This window comes from Micropterus salmoides, unplaced genomic scaffold (assembly GCF_014851395.1).
Source record: "Micropterus salmoides isolate LMB-PRFRI ecotype aquatic unplaced genomic scaffold, ASM1485139v1 Ms_hic_scaffold_5, whole genome shotgun sequence".
NCBI lineage: Eukaryota > Metazoa > Chordata > Actinopteri > Centrarchiformes > Centrarchidae > Micropterus > Micropterus salmoides.
This window is the reverse complement of record NW_024044237.1, coordinates 22,318,227-22,334,508: the sequence shown is the minus strand read 5'-3', so window position 1 is coordinate 22,334,508 and position 16,282 is coordinate 22,318,227. Positions and strand designations below refer to the sequence as shown.

The window sequence follows — 16,282 nt, the reverse complement described above, 5'->3', positions numbered from 1 at the left end:
GACTAGGTTAATAGGTGACCCTAAATTGTGTGTGAGTGTGACTGGTTGTTTGTCTATGTGTGGCCCTGTGATGGATTGGCGCCCGCTGTCAGCTGGGATTGGCTCCAGCGACCCTGTACGCAGGATAAGCGGTTGACGATGGATGGATGTTTGTGTTGTTTTATTGTGCATTTTCTGTCTCCTCAAATTAAAGTGACCCCACGTTGGCTGTTCTACCTGTTGGTCTTTATATCTACATTGTGATACGTAGTCCCATTTAGAGCACTGGAAATCCAGATTTCTTAATCCTGAAAAGTTTCTGGATCAGGATGATCCAATCCAATGTTGCTTTGAAAAACCGGCACAAAAGTCAGATGGGTTTTGTGATCCTGGATAGCAAAACATTGGATTTTCACATCCGGATCATTCTGATAGAGATTAATTTATTTTTTAACATTTTGTAAGCTGTATCTAGCCTATATCGTTGGATTCAGAAATCTGTTTATTCATACTTCGGTATAAGCCTACCATAGCATAGATAGATATAATCATTGAACATATTCATTAACATATTTCAGTTTAGTAAATGGCATTTAGTAAATTCATATTTAAGCAGGCTAATTCACTGTTCCCGTTCAACACACCGGATTCTCATCACCTCAGCCATAGGTCCATCCTACTTTAATGCTCCACACTTTGTTAAATAGGCTACTAAAACTGCATGTGTAGCCTGCACCTCGTGGTTTAGATGAGCTAATGATAAAATGAAAACGACATTATGGTTATAAAATGGATATTACAACTCCATCTGCAAATACATTTTATGGGCTTAGTTAAAAGTGACCTTGAGGAATGGAATCATTTTTCCTCTTTAAAAGATCTATGCTATTTGTTGCAGATTAACAGGCAGCGTAGCCTACAGGTTCAATTTTCTATGGGCAAGTTTCACATTGTAGCCTACCTGAGTGAAAATATTTGGATCCTCCCTCGCTAGGCCACGCCTCCTTAACGCGCACCCATTCATTTTGGATCATTCACATTCAGTTCACGCACTCAGAGAGAGTGAAAAGGGTGCGAGAGTGGGGAGAGTGAAGAAAAAGAAACCCAAGAGAGAACTTCGGTGTGAAGAGAATTTATCGGCACAGCGCGATTGTTGGTAAGTCACTTTGCGAGATAGAGAAAAAGATACAGAGAGATTGTGCACCTCATCCTCTTGGACACACTGGTTTGGTTAACGGGTTTTGTCTCTTCGGTGCTATGGATTAAACGATTAATTAAGAAATCCTTGTGGACATGAACATGCATTGCAAAAATCTAGATAAAATCACAAGAGAGATAAGGCACATAATACGTGAGATAAGTCTTGTGTTTTAAGTGATGTTTAAGTGATGGCTGAAAATAGTTTAGGATTAGTTTAGGAAAGGCATCAGAGCAGCACAATACTGTTTCCAAGAGGAGGTTGAGCCACTCTGACTGCATGAAGGTCATTAGGGGACCAACTGAGATATGACAGTGTTTTGTTTTGACAAAATTTATTTGTTATTAAATTAACATCAATCACTTAAGAAAATGTGATTGGATATTTTATCTTTCGTCCCTTTTTTAAATAATACTAACCCACTAGATTTTTTTTGTCTAAATACAGTTTACTATGCCAGTGAAAGTGTATGAAATTATGTCCTTACACTTTGCCACAGGTGTTAGGTGTGCGTATGTATGAGGTTAGAAATGAGAACAGGGATGTCTTCCAGCTATATCAGCTATGTCAGTCTGGGACAAAAAAATGACATTGTTGGGAGGCACTCCACCATGAATTGTTTAATTGTTCTTTGATTGTAAAAGGGACATTTATATCACTTTCTTTTTTCATCTTCTCACTAGTTGTCAGTCTGTAGCTCAGACATATTACCGTTATTACTCAACATTCAGTTAAGGCTTAAAACTTCCTGGTAAATGCTCAGTTTGTGCAGTGAAACAAAGCATCTTGTGTTTCATGTCAATGACTTGAAAGGCTGTCTAACCTGTCCAAACATGCCCTTATTAGATGACAATCTCCTAATTAGTGTAAGGAAACTTGTTACTTAATGGTAGTGTGTCACTTTATTCTATACAGTGGAATAATTTGTGGTGACAGTTGTTTTATCTTAATTTGACCTGTTTGATCTTTTCTAAACTTATGCCTCAACCTTGAACTTGCTTATTACCCTGAAGGCTTTGACATTTGAACAAAATGAGAAATCCTTGTGAGATGGCAAAACGCCAAGTCAAATCAAGTCAAACAAGAAACAGTTGGTTTAATGGAGTCTTTTCACATAGAAAATGTTATTGCTTAATGTGTCTGCTCTGTGGGTGACACTTATGTGTGTAATTTCCCTCATAGTTTTTTTGTTTTTTTAAGAGGGGACCGAAACCTGGCACAGCTGGAAAATTATTTGCCCCAACAGGTTTACTAAAATCTAGCTGTGACCCATTCTCGGCCTAGTGACTGTCAATGTGAAAATATCTATCTAAGGCCCCTTAAACCTCCACTCGTAGTGTTCTTCACTCTGTTAGTATGTAAACTGTTTTACTCTGTTAGTATGTAAACTGTTTCACTCACTTAGTATGTAAACTGTTTCACTCACTTAGTATGTAAACTGTTTCACTCTGTTAGGATGTAAACTGTTTGTTCTTTACTTGCATTTTATTTCCTCCTCCCCCTCTCTGTGCGTGGATGTGCCTGTCACTGTTTGTTCTGTAAAAGCTCCAATAGTGTGACTTCACTCTCAGGACAGTCTGTGCACTACTCTCAATACCCCATGGTGTTGGCCATTGTAAATCCAGCCAGTGGCTATACCCCCTTTGGACACTGGCTCTATTGAGGGGGTTATTGAGCAGGGATTGCCTTAATGCTCCAAGAAACTTTTTTTTTTTTCACCCCCTCGTCCCTCATTTGCTTTCTTTTTGCTGTCACACTAATCTTTTTTTCTTCCTGCACTCCACAGGTTTGGAGAGGTGAATGAGATCAGGCTACGCCTAGGTATCCGGGCTCCCTCCATCTTTCTTCGGGCTGTGTGTATCAGGTGTTGAGATTGCAGTGAACAGGACCTACACTGTGAATGAGGAGGAGAAGTGATGCCACAAGACGACAGCTGTTGCAGAATTTGCAGCAGGGGCTACTACAGCTGCCGCTGGAAGCACTTGAGTGAAAATAACAGAAAAGTGAGTATTTTTGCCACATTTGTGTGTCTATTTAACAAATATGACTATATTTTTATATGATCATTAGGGAGTTCAGATACGTAATTTATGTTCTAATTTTCTTCAGCACTGCTCTATACTGCACTGTAGTATGTGTGATAATTATGTAAAATAATCTGTTTCAAATTACTTAATCAATTTCAGTTTTCTGGTTCCTTGAACTTCCACTGAACATAACGTTTTACAAAGCCCTGTAATCAGGGATTGAAATTCCACCAGACTGAATTCAGAAATGTAAAATATTGTCAATGAACTGTTGTGCTATGCGAATCCTGTGCTTTATATGCATTTTTAATGAAAGTAGATAACTTTGTTTAGAGAGAGTTTTTTAGAAGAGGAAACCTTTTTGTTAGTGAAGCGATCAATAAATGCTGGTTATGCATTTGTGTGCCAAGAAAAATAAATAAACTCACAGGCCCTAACAGGCTTGTTATGGACTTATCTGGAACCGGTTTATAAGTGGGTGGGGGTAGCCATTTATAATTTTGGAGGGTGAAGGTGATGTTGATGGTGAAATAACATGAAGGGCCTGTTTGTGGTAAGTTGTCACAGCACAGTGCATGGGCGCAAACCAGCTATGAAAAAATGTTGGAATTGTTCCATTCCCTTTCAGATCAAATTGCCTTTGGAATCCATACACACATACTTCCACTTACACACACGCAGCATACCAAATATCTTGGTTATTATTAAACCTAAAGACATAAAAGCTTTGAAGTATAACATTTCACGTGTTCTTTTTCATTTTAGTGTGCATGCTGTTGGTTCTCGGTTGTCACCGTGGTCTCCCTGCTTTCCCTGTGCTGGATATACATTTGTCTTGTTACTTTTAATGACCAAGACGACGTTAACTGGTGAGTGAACATGCACAGACACGCGGTCCACATTGAATCTAACACAAAAGCCCAGAATCCTCTCTTTTCTTTCATTATTGGTGACCTTTATTTGGCTCACCCTGTGCTGGTCTCTATTGTTCTATTATCAGGCACAGCTTCACAAAACTGAAATGGTGGGTGAACTGGTTCATGGTGCTGATCATCATTTCTGCAGTGTTAACCAGCTACTGCGTTCTGCTGCTGGTGAGATTATAGTGTTTGTACTATAGTGCGGAAATTTAGCAGTAATGATGGGGTGACTACTGGAGTAACTGCTGGCATGAGAGTGGATCTTTTGAATTCTAGCTAAATGAAAGCATATACAGTATAAATAGCTTAAGTTAGCCTTATACCATGGAATCGAACATCATCACAGGTTCAAAAAATATTAGGCATGTTTGCAACTTCATCTTCTATAATTTACCACTATTTATTGCAGCTCTTTGCACTGTTCCAAGTTGCCTTAGGAGAATCACTCGACTTACATTGGCTACACAAGGTATCCTAAACATTTAACTGTCCAGATTTGTTCCAAATATGCAGTATCTATTGAGGTTGCTAAAACTGTTAAATGTTATATTTGCTTTTACTCTACACAGATCTTCTTATTTTTGGGTGTGACATTAATCGCTTGTGGGGTCGCAGGAATTAGTTGCATGTGGGAGAAGGAATGGCCAACTGTTCTCCTCTCACTCCAGGTAAAATTTACAGGTTATAGTTTTTTTTTTCACATGGCAGTGAGGCATTTAGATGGCATTACAGTTGTCTGTGTACATCATGTGATTTGATGTGCGTGTTGACCTCTTGGCAGGCCACAGCTCCTTTCTTGCAGTTTGGTGCTGTCGGTGCATTGACCCTGCTGAGTCCTTTCATCTTGCGGGGCTTCCACACGGCCATGGAAAAATGTAGGTCTCCGACGTCATTTAAGAGCACACTTTGGCATGAGTTACAAGCAAGTGCAGCACTGTATACAGACACAACATTTTTGTAGAAGGAAAAAGTGAATAAGATCTGAATAAGATTGAATACATAAATGACACAGAGACACAGTACGTATAAATAAAATTTAAAATGGCATTACAGCTGGCATCACCAGTTAGAATCTAGTGTTATGCTTAAAATTTAATGCGATAATGTACCGTTGATTATTCACAAAATACAAACAGGACATGGACTTCCACTGGAGTCCAGTAATGGTCATCATGTGCTGTGGTCTAAATACTTTGTCCTTACCATTTAATAAGGAACAGATTAACAACTGGGATGTCAGTAAATGCAACTTTGTACTTTGAAGAAGAAAACCTGCAAGGTTGTGGCATCAGTAGACCTGGACTCACGTAAATTAAACGCCGTAAATTGTAGAACACTAGAGTTTGTGTCCTCTATGCAAATGTTCATGTGATCTCGACCACGTATATTTTTGTCATGAAACCTGGCAAGTAAAACATGTATTTTACTAAATAGCTATTGCTTTATCATGTCCTGTAATTCACATGTTGCATAAAACTAAATGCAGAAATATGAATGTGGCATAATGGAAAAGGCATAAGAAAAGGATGCAATGGTTTTGAAAGCACAAATTATATTTATGATACTCCCATTAGACAAATAATACTCATTATTTACTCATACTTCTGCACAGGTGTAATAGCTAGAGGATTATCTTATTTTTTTTACTTTTGTTCTCACTAGGGTCCAAGTTCCTGATGGCAGTGGTATTTGTAGCTATGTCGGCAGCCATCTTCGTGTGTCCCCTGTTCATCAGTTCTCCTTGTCTGATAAAGCGTACTGAATTACCTGAAAAGCCAAAGCTCATTGGCCACCGAGGCGCACCGATGGTGAGCATCCTGTTTGCTTGACAACACCCCAAAGATACACATGGTCCACCTCCCATAGTGTTGCTATTAGTATACCTCTGGGAAGAGCTGTCAGGGTTGAGTCATAGCAGTTATAATCAAGGCATGTAGTTTATGTAGTAAAAGAAGGAAGTTAATTATCATTTAAAGGAATAGTTAGGGTTTTGAGAAAAATGCTATATCTTCATATTTAATGGACAGATGTGAGGGTATTAATCTTCTAATCTTGGTCTTTTCTTTGAACTGCATTTCTTGTATGAAAGATGCAATACAAATACATTTTATTATTATCTAACTCTTGCCAAGAAAGCAAATAAATGTGTTCCCCAAACGGAATATCGACTGCTACGCTTGCATGCAAATATCATTATCTCGTGTCATGTATTATATTCTGCTTACTGATGTAATATGTTAAATACTTTGCATTTTTATGTGCACGTTACAGCAAAGAATTAAACTGGCTCAGGTGTGAACAAATGTCCAGTCATGTGAGGGGCCCCATATGTTGTGCTGCTCCGTCCTTGTTAGTTTGCTTTGCCCCTGGGTCACTCACCACAATAAGCTCAATTTCAACACTGCATGGGGTCGTGTGTGTTCACCCAGCTTTAGGGTAGATGGGAGTTTTAAGCACATTAATGTGTCTCACCCATCTGTCCTCCCTGTGTCCAGCTGGCCCCAGAGAACACCATGATGTCGTTCAGCAGGAGCATCTCGTGTGGCGTCATAGCCTTTGAGACTGACGTGCAGCTCAGGTACAGTGAAAATGCATTCGTATTTAAAAGGCTTTTTTAGTGGCTTATAACAGCAAAGCATTTTCATAATGTTGTTTTTAAAGTGGTAGTGTGCCTGATTTCTACGTCCCTCAACTGACCGTTCGCTAAGCCCTGCTCCCATTAGTTATTGTTGCTACTGTTATCACAGCTAGCTAGCTAATTGTCATTAGCTTCATGAGTTGGTATAAAACACCTCCATCTGGTTGTTGATCAATCCCAATGATTTGTGTATTTTTGCTTGGTGGTATTCTATCATTGCTCTTGCTGTTTGTGCTAGTTGCCCTCTGAGGCCAATAAGGGTCATGAATTATTTAATGTAACTTTATAAAATTGGGACTGTTTTGGCCTCACATACAGTATGCTTTTATTTTTTATACTGTTTTTCTAACCTAGTAAAGACAGAATTCCCTTCTTGATGCATGACAATAACTCTGAGTTCTTGTTGAGAACGACAAACGTTAAAGAGAAGTTCCCTGACCAAAACGTCAGCCACAGCACTCACTTGACGTGGGAGGAATTACAGAGTCTGAATGCAGGTGAATGGTTCCTGAAGGTGAGGTCTTTGCTTTGATACATGCTTGTCCAAAAACTCACTCATAAAGGTTTATGTCTTATCATGCCGCATACTAAAGTCACAGGTAGCATTATGTGACTTTCCAGACGGATCCTTTCCGTTCGGTGTCCAAGCTCACAGAAGAGGAGATGGAAACAGCCAGGAATCAGACTATACCCTCCTTAGATCAGCTCCTCAATCTCGCCAAGCAGCATAACATCTCAGTGATATTTGACCTGTATAATCCCGACAAGGAAAATGACTCAGAGGTCATCGTCAGCACCATCTTGAATTCTAAATTTGACCCAAGCCTGGTAAGTCTAATTCTAATCCATCTGATAGAATTTAAGATATTTTAACAAAGGCACATTTTGTTATGGTGTTTTCCTTTTTTATAGGTCCTCTGGCTTCCTCCAGAAAAAAGAGAATATGTAATTAAGACTGCTCCAGGCTTCATCCAGGTCTATAAAAATGAAAGGGAGATGCTTGACAAAAATGGAAAGTACTTAAATGTGAAATACAGCAATTTGAGCATAAAAGAAATCAGGTAAAATAAATAAATGTGAAACAAAATACGCCCATGTTATCTTTGTGGTTGTGCCAGGGTCCATCCACAGTAGTGTGTTAATTACAATGTGTGTGTAGCATGCTGAGGCACAGTGCTGGCACTGAATCTAAAGGCGTAGGATTGGCCTCCAGGGAATGAGTTTCAAATAATGTCCCTGCCCAGAAATGTTGTTTCATGGATGAGCATACCAACCTTAAAAAAATAACTAAAGAGGTGCTGCATATAAGTTCTTAATGAACTCACTGTACATGGAGTGTTGTCTTTGCTTTATGACACAAGTGTTTGACAGCTTCCACATAAAACTTGGGGCAGAGCAAGTTAACACTCTTTACACACAATAATGTAACCTTACACCTCTGATCCATGTATGCACACAGAACAACTCAAAGTATGTTCTTATTTTGGTGAGCATAAGATATACATGATGCATGCACATATTAGGGGTGTGACGAGATCAAAATGTGACAATATTTCTCTTTGAGGTGAAAAGCTGTCTCACGATATCAGCATGACTGAGTGTGAGGGTGAAATTAGCATAGACAATTCCCCCACCACTTTTTAAATTGTTTGTGGGGCAGCATTTTTGTCACCCAGTGGAAAAAAACGACGACAGAGCGACATGAGCCACAAATAATATATAAGCAATATTTACATTTCAAAATACACCCGCATTGTTTTGCATTTTGTGACTTTCAGTTCACTAAAAGACTATTTCCACTCAAATATTTCATCTTTGAAAATTTCTCTAAAAATAGTGTTAAAATATCTCGTTCTTGTGAACCCAATATCGTCTATCGTATCGTCTCATGAGCTAAATGTATAGTCACACCCCTAGCACCAATGCATACATAAGTATCTACTTACATATATACACACACATCAATACAAACATACAAATACATACTTGCATAAACAAATATTTACTGTCTTGCTTTCCATAGATTCCTTTCTTTTCTTTTATTATTTTCGTTTCTATCTGACAGGAGACTTCGGAACGATAACGTTACAGTGAACCTGTGGGTGGTTAATGAGCGTTGGCTGTTCTCTCTGCTGTGGTGTGCAGGGGCCAGCTCTGTTACCACCAACTCCTGCCACCTCCTAAAAGACATGGATCAGCCTGACTGGGTCATGGTAAGCAATACATACAGCTGCACGTACAGTAGCTTGTGCTTTACTTTCCTTTCTGTTCATTTCACTATCCGGCAATAAATACCATCAGTTTAAGCATTTGTTTTGGACACGACAAGTTTGTACAGGCATTTTTCAAAATATTTGACACGCCTTGACCCTATGGGTATTGTTTTTTGTGTGTTTCAGGAGCCCTCTACATACAAGAAAATATGGATTACAGTGGACATTGCATCTATTCTGATAATGACTGGACTCTTCATCTTTCAGTGGTAAAATAGATAATAGATGTTTGCTGTACACATTTATGGCTGTTGCATGAAAATGTCTTTGAAAGTGAATAGACTGACTAATCCACCTCACTGTTTCTGCCAGCAAAACACACCGTTCCTCACACAGACAAGGTATGTTTAGATTTTATAATCTTAACATAAGAGCTGCAACTATTGATTGTTTCGTTTTTTTGCACTAATCTACATATTATTTTCACAATTAATTTATTAATTGTTGTGTCTATAAAATATTAACAGTATTTCCGTAAGTCCTAAGTCCAAAACCACTAAATTTTGCTATCATAATATTTTATTTTAAAAAACCCAGCAAATCTGGAACAAGAAAATGTTTGGCCCTTTTGCTTGAAAAATGACTGATAAATTGATTATGAAAATAGTTGCAGGTTAATTTTCTCTTGATGGACTCACCTATTAACCAACTACTTGTTTCAGCTTCAGTTAATATATTGACAATGATTGTAAAAAAAAAAGAAAGAAAAAAAGACATTAAGTGGCATTAACATTATTAACATTTGGGTGTTTCACATAGAGTTCCAGCTCATATCTTGATTAAAGTGGGTTCACCTAACTTCAGCTAGCATTGCTATGCATAAAACTCAATATAAGTTACTAATAAAATTTAAAAAGTGGTGATGTTAATCCAAGCTATCATATAAAATGAGCCTGTACCCTTTATTTACAAAATAACATTTTAGAGAATGGCATAATGCAAGCAAATTGACATCAAACCACAAGACACAACAACAAGTTACCTTTTACAAGGGGTTTATAACTTGTAACTGATGGCTCAAGTAGGAAGTAATAAATTAAAGCTTTATTGATCAGCTAGAGCCTCAATAAAAATACATTTTGGATTGCTAGGTTGTTTAAAAACCCCCAAAACAAAACAAAAAAAACTTGATGACAGTTTGACCACTTACTTGAATCCATTTATTAACAACTTGTTGAAACTGCAGACTTGATCAATTTAAAATGCTTTTATTAATAATGTTTTAACATGGTTTTGTATAAAGTGAGAAACAAATGAAAATGTATTAAAGAATTATAGCAACATTATCACATTACGAAATAGAAAGGATAAGTACCAGCTAAAGAATTTTCACAACCTGTTAACACAAATGGTCTTAATAGTTCATAACTGAGCTATAAATTGTAAGAAAATTATTTATTAAACATAAACAAAACCGTTAGTTACAGCTTATAAACCCTTTTGTAAATGGTGGCTTAGAAAGTGGTACCAATCTTTTGACTAACATTTTTGTGGCTCCGCGCAGGGATAGGAGAAGGGACTCCCTTCTTACACACTGGGTAGTTTCCCCGACGCTAGCAAGAGATTCTTCTGCCCGGAAACTGATGTACATCCTTGTCTGTAATGCAAGAACGGTTTGGACCTAGATCAGGAAGAAACCAAGTTGATGTGAATAACAATACACTGTACTGCTAAGCTATGAAAATAAGAATGTTTTGGATGGCAGTTTTTTGTTTGGGTTTATCTTTCGCAGGGTTTTAATCATTCTTCTACTAAAAATGTGAAACTTTTCTTTGATTGTATTACTGGAACGTGCGTTATAGATCTGCACTGGATTTGTAGCTTTTTTTTCATGGTGTCAATGCTGCAGGAAAGATGCGTATGTTCTGTAACCTGAGCCAAAAGCACTACAAGAGTTTTATACACTGTCTTGTTTCTGTGCATTTAATCCTTTAATGCATGAATTATGTTTTGAAAAATCAGATTAAGTGAAAACAAGCAACATATACATTAGAAAAGTTGCATTACAACATACATAATGGTTCCTTGTTTCTTTATGTAAGTTGTAGTTTTGTTTACCATGGTCATTGTTTTCTGGTTTCTTCTGTTACTTTCTGTTTGTGAAATAATGGGCATCACATTTTGTGCAGAAATACAAAAAAAAACCTTTGTATATCCTTGAGACAACAAATGGGGAAATCACATTTGTCATACGTCTTTGAACAATCAGTTAAAGATTCATCCACATGCTTGAATTCTCCAAGCAAATTACTTTGTTTTGAGTGTATTACAGTATTGAAACAACTGACATTACTCTTGTACATTAGTCTTTTAAATCTTGTACATCTTTACTCCACTAAATTTATTTGGCAGCTTTAACTTGAGTAAATTCTGAATGCAAGACTTTTACTTGTAATGTTGTAACTTTGCATATTGTTACTTTACTTAGCTTTACTTTTACTTAAGTAAAGGACTAGAATACTTTTTTCCCCACCACTAAGATGTTAAATTGTAAAAAATATTCTTCCTTAAAGGGTGTTCCCGCTCCAAGATGCAACATTATAAACACTTCAGCTGCTTGTCTGATCAATCTATAACATATCAAATACTACAACATGTAAAAATAAAATAATACATGAGATGGGGAGTGAGGGTCAAAATGACTTTCTGTTATTTTCAGGCAGTGACGTGTGGTCCTGTTCTGCCTTGCACTGACATAACGTTGTCAGAATCACAATGTCCAGTTTAATAAAAAAAGGATCAAAACAGTATTTTTATTCATTTCTTCCTTGTCAAAACCTGGCGCCTACATTACCCATAATGCAATTCGACTACCGACAGTTCGATCGTGGATTCGGTTCTATGCTAGTGACAAGCATCGGCTAACGTTAGTCTCCAGCTGCTAGCCTCAGGCAGAGATGAGGAGCGGGCTACCGAGGTCTGGTAAGATTACTTCTTTCACACACCCCCAGATAATTTCCGTTTTCAGACGTGCAGTCTCCAGTCCCAACAGGCGCTGACTCATTTGAGGCTATTTATCAGATACCGCATAGCTCCCTCTGGAGCCACAGAAGGCTTTATACAACTTTTCCCCCCTATATGCAGTAGTAACGTTAAGCTACTCCCCAAGACCTGTAAACGCACCGAGTTCCCGTTTGAAGTGTGATTTCCCAGCACCTCCTTAACGCACCACTAGATGGCACACAACGCTAAAAGAAAAAGGATTGTAACTAGTAGACTTGAGGCTAGTCAGAGAAAACGTAAACATGGACAAGATGCTTTACTAACTGAATTATCACTCATGATGATGCCAAGCAAATGATAATATAAGATAGCTACAGGTGGCTTAGTGTAAATATATTCATATTATATCGGTATCACGGTGTCCCAATGAGGCTGAGCCAGAGGGCCGTTTTTCCATTTTTCCATGAAGGCGAGGCGTGTGTGTGTGTGTGTGAGGGGAGGAGGAACATTTAACGCTCTGGGGCCGTTTTGCCCTAAAACTTCTGGAAAGTTGACATGAAGTAAACAACCTCTTGTCACACCTTAACCTCTTGTCTGTGCGTGTGGATCACCGGTGACCCGCTGCAGTAATAGGCTCAACTCAGTATCTCGCTTGCTCGTGAAGAAGAGGCGACAGTTGTGGTTGCAAAATTATCAGGGACTATTGCTGTAAATATTTTCTTAGAAGAAAAACACCCCAAAAACTGTCATATACATGACTTTTCGAGTTGGCCACACCATGGTGCACAAGTATGGTGAGTACCGTTAACATAACTTAACGTCTTCATCTCTCACTCACGTGCCAGCAAGTTTCAGCTGCTAAATCTCGGTTAAAGTTAAAGTTTTTAGATTAATGCCAGCTCATTACTCCATGAAAGTGTTTGCACGGCTTTTCGCTGGCCCACTAACCTCAGTTATAATCCCTTGAGAAACACGTTTTGTCCTCAGGGAATGAAAAAGGGTAAAAAAAAAACTGTAACTGGACTTCCGGGCAGCAGTTTACTGTAACTGAGATTTTTCTCGACCAAAATGTTCAGGAGCAGGTAGAACTGTGAAGTAGTAGATTTACCTCCGTGATGTGCATCATCTCTCTGCTGTGTTCCTCACCACCCACAGGGTTCAACAACCAGCTGTACAGTCTTGTTGCAAGAGACAAATACCTTTAATGTGCTCTGTAGGGAATATAACAAACAGCAGTGCTGCATGTGTGTAAGTCAAGTACCAAGTCATTATTATGATATTTTAAGATAAAATCTATATGTGTCCTTAACAGTGTGTCTGTAATAGTCAAAAATTAAGTAGCTTTCTTACCTGCCTCACATGTAATGGTACTTTATGCTGCGTTACTTTATTGTTTGAAATCAGTTATTCCCTACATATTTTAGAGCGGAAATTAACAATTGATTAGAGAATTGACAGAAATGTAGTCGGCAACAATTGTGTAAAGCAATTAATCATCACATTTTTTAAGTAAAACTGGCACAAATTCACTGGTTCCAGCTCCTTATGTGTGTGACTCTAGAATATGATTATATATTTTTCTTATTCTTCTATTACAGTAAACTAAATATCTTTGGGTTTTGGACTGTTGGCTGAACAAAACAAGGCATTTAGAGACTTCACCAAGAGCACTTGGACCTTGTAATTGGCATTTGCACTATTTGCTGACATTTTAGAGAACAAACTATTAATCAAGAATATTATCTGTAGAGTAATGATGGTAAGAATAATCCTGCCCTAACAGATTTAACAAAGTATTTTTCATATTTCCATATTCTATCCCTGGATTGAACTGCCCCTTAAGAGCAATACTATGCATATTTATTTTAATCCGCATTAAGAATATTGTTGACCCTGTTTATAATGACTGTCCACATGTATAGTTTATCTGCTGCTGTTCTGTCATGAGACATGTATTTATTTTGTGAGCCAGACACAGAGCGAGCAGTGGGGCTGCTCAGACGATACCAGGCCAACCTGACCAGTCCAGAGGAGCAGGCCCTGAACATCAGCGTGGGCAAAGTGTCTGCCATCTTGGGCAGCCAGCTGTTCCAAGCTCTTCTTGGTAAGAATAAAACACTTGTTTGCAGCAGAGAGTTTCAAATCTCTGTCCCCGAGCTTCAATTACATCAAAGGTTTCTCCAGGTGGACTTTCTAAATAACTTTTAACCGGCTCACACCCCCTTCTTTTTGAGTAAGAAAGATGGTTTACAGCTAGATTATTTTTGGTTTTCTACACTCTGTTGTCATACTATATCCGTCTTTAATTTAGAGTAGCTTATGTACTCTGATTTGTGTTGTCATGTGACTGGCTGCAGGCAAACACAGGATGTAGACAGGGTCAGGTTGTATTAATTTGTATGGGAAGTTAACTGAGTCTAGATGTTTCCCAATTAAGCTTTATGAAAGAGGCCTTTCAGTTTGCCTCACAAAGGTTTGCTGTATACCCTCCTCTGTAACATACTCACATTGTAATGAAATCCTAATAAAGCCACACACAACACAGTCTATCTATAGACTGAGCTGTTATAAGCTCAGACTTGCCTCCCCCGTGAAAACACAATTCTCCCCTTTACTTAGTGGCCTTTTTTGTATCACATACTTCATGAACTTATGCCAACATGATGTAGATCATGGCTCAGAAAAACTGAAACAGTCACCATTACCACAGAGCTATAGTAACTTACTGAAGCTGCTTCTGACTAAACTGATATTACACATCCTGAAGTGTGCATAGTTTCTACTGCAGCTCATCTGAAGAGTTGCTATAATTATGTGAAATCAGCTACATCTTCGTGACAAGTGTGTTTGTTTAAAAGAGCGCAGGGAAGCCATTGTGAATCTTAACCTCAGTTCTTTTTAAAGCAGATATAGCACATTACTTCAGTTTATCCAATGGTTGAGTGGTCCTTCTAATTACCACAGCCATGTCATAGTGATGCTTGCCCCTGGGTCTGCTGTTGATACTGTTGACCCACTGCTGGGGAGCTGAGGGGGAGGGACTTCTCAGGCCCAGTTAAAGAAATACAGTATGACCGTTTTTACCAGTGCTGTATCTGAAGAGATACTGGACAAACTTTCATTATGTATCTTTTTGTTTGTCCGATAGCACCATTTGTTGGATTTGTTACTATTTTGGTGGTAGGGATTCATTTGTTGTATCTCATTATATAAGTCCATATTTCAAAACCAAATATGTTGTAATAGGCCAATAAGTCCCATTTTAAAGGGTTCTTCATATACAGGAGAGATATGCAGCCGTCTGTTTTTAGCCAAATAGCAAAACTAACAACATTCCTGTCAGCCTTGGCTTTACTTTGTGTTTAGCACTCATTAAACAATGTTAGCGTGCTAACATGCTAAACTAAGATGGCGAACATGATAAACATTATACAAGGACCTGCTAAACATTAGCATGTCAGCATTGTCATTGGGAGAATTTTAGCATGTTGACATTAGCATTTAGCTCAAAGCACTGCTGTGCCTAAGTACACCCTCACAGAGCTGCTAGCATGGCTGTAGTCTCTCAGTCTTGTTATAGGCCAGATACATGTGTGTGTGTGTGTGTGTGTGTGTACTGGCCTGTCCACTCACTCTATTAATCAGCTAAAAGCAACAGTTCAACAAAGAAGAAGCATCTTTTTGCATCTATACAAGACCTTTATGCCCACTGTCAATCAGTATTGTCACCACGAAGTAGGTGTCATCCCCAGTACTATTAAGAATAAGCCATGCTGTGTCTTTGGGCAAGACACGGGTTACCTTCTAGCTCTGCTTGACCCTCTCTGGGGCACAGATGGTACTATCGGCCGATATGAGCTTATTGCAGATAAATTGATATAGGTGGTATAACAGCCGATAAAGTGACAATTAAAAAAAAAAAGCGAAGAGACAGAAGAATGATAGTTAGTTATATAGATTGTAACTATTTGTAACAATAACACAAATTTATTTTTAAACTACATTATGTCATGTTATCTTGGTGAGGTCTTATAATGGGAAGATATTTGTTTATGTTATGTGTTTCTGAAAAGAAGAAATAAAAATCGGTATTGGTCTAAAAAATACACTTAAATAAGTCTTGTCAGTTTATTCCAGTATTGCATAATATGTTGAGAAAACATTTTATTTAGAGATTTGCTAATGATACCTCTGTAGAATACATGAAAGAAGTTTAAAGAATTTATCTATATAAAAGCTTGATGCTATGCACTATTTTGATCTAGTAATTATCAACATCAAATGTAATATTTTTAGGTAAGGGA

At 38.1% G+C, this 16,282-nt stretch overlaps 2 protein-coding genes across 6 annotated transcripts in view; both read left to right on the top strand.

Moving 5' to 3' along the window:
* Window positions 1–982: 982 nt before the first annotated feature.
* On the top strand, window positions 983–11,785 carry gdpd2 (glycerophosphodiester phosphodiesterase domain containing 2). The gene is made up of 16 exons (XM_038700074.1): window positions 983–1,135; window positions 2,964–3,180; window positions 3,970–4,073; window positions 4,205–4,298; window positions 4,534–4,593; window positions 4,694–4,792; window positions 4,906–4,999; window positions 5,787–5,932; window positions 6,620–6,702; window positions 7,117–7,276; window positions 7,384–7,590; window positions 7,675–7,823; window positions 8,828–8,975; window positions 9,162–9,244; window positions 9,348–9,376; window positions 10,540–11,785. Exons 2-16 carry the CDS (start codon window positions 3,094–3,096, stop codon window positions 10,575–10,577), a joined length of 1,581 nt encoding a protein of 526 aa, XP_038556002.1. The 5' UTR covers window positions 983–1,135; window positions 2,964–3,093; the 3' UTR covers window positions 10,578–11,785.
* A 132-nt stretch (window positions 11,786–11,917) lies between these two features.
* The window catches only part of dlg3 (discs, large homolog 3 (Drosophila)), an 87,469-nt gene continuing 83,104 nt past the window's right edge, over window positions 11,918–16,282 (top strand). For 2 of the 5 annotated variants that reach the window (XM_038700066.1, XM_038700064.1), the window contains exons 1-2: window positions 12,488–12,772; window positions 13,951–14,082. In XM_038700066.1, the coding sequence (XP_038555994.1) occupies window positions 12,733–12,772; window positions 13,951–14,082 (172 nt within the window). In that variant the 5' untranslated portion in view covers window positions 12,488–12,732. Of the gene's footprint in view, window positions 11,958–12,487; window positions 12,773–13,950; window positions 14,083–16,282 lie in introns of those variants that run through there. The other 3 variants (XM_038700065.1, XM_038700067.1, XM_038700069.1) reach the window with 3 other exon arrangements.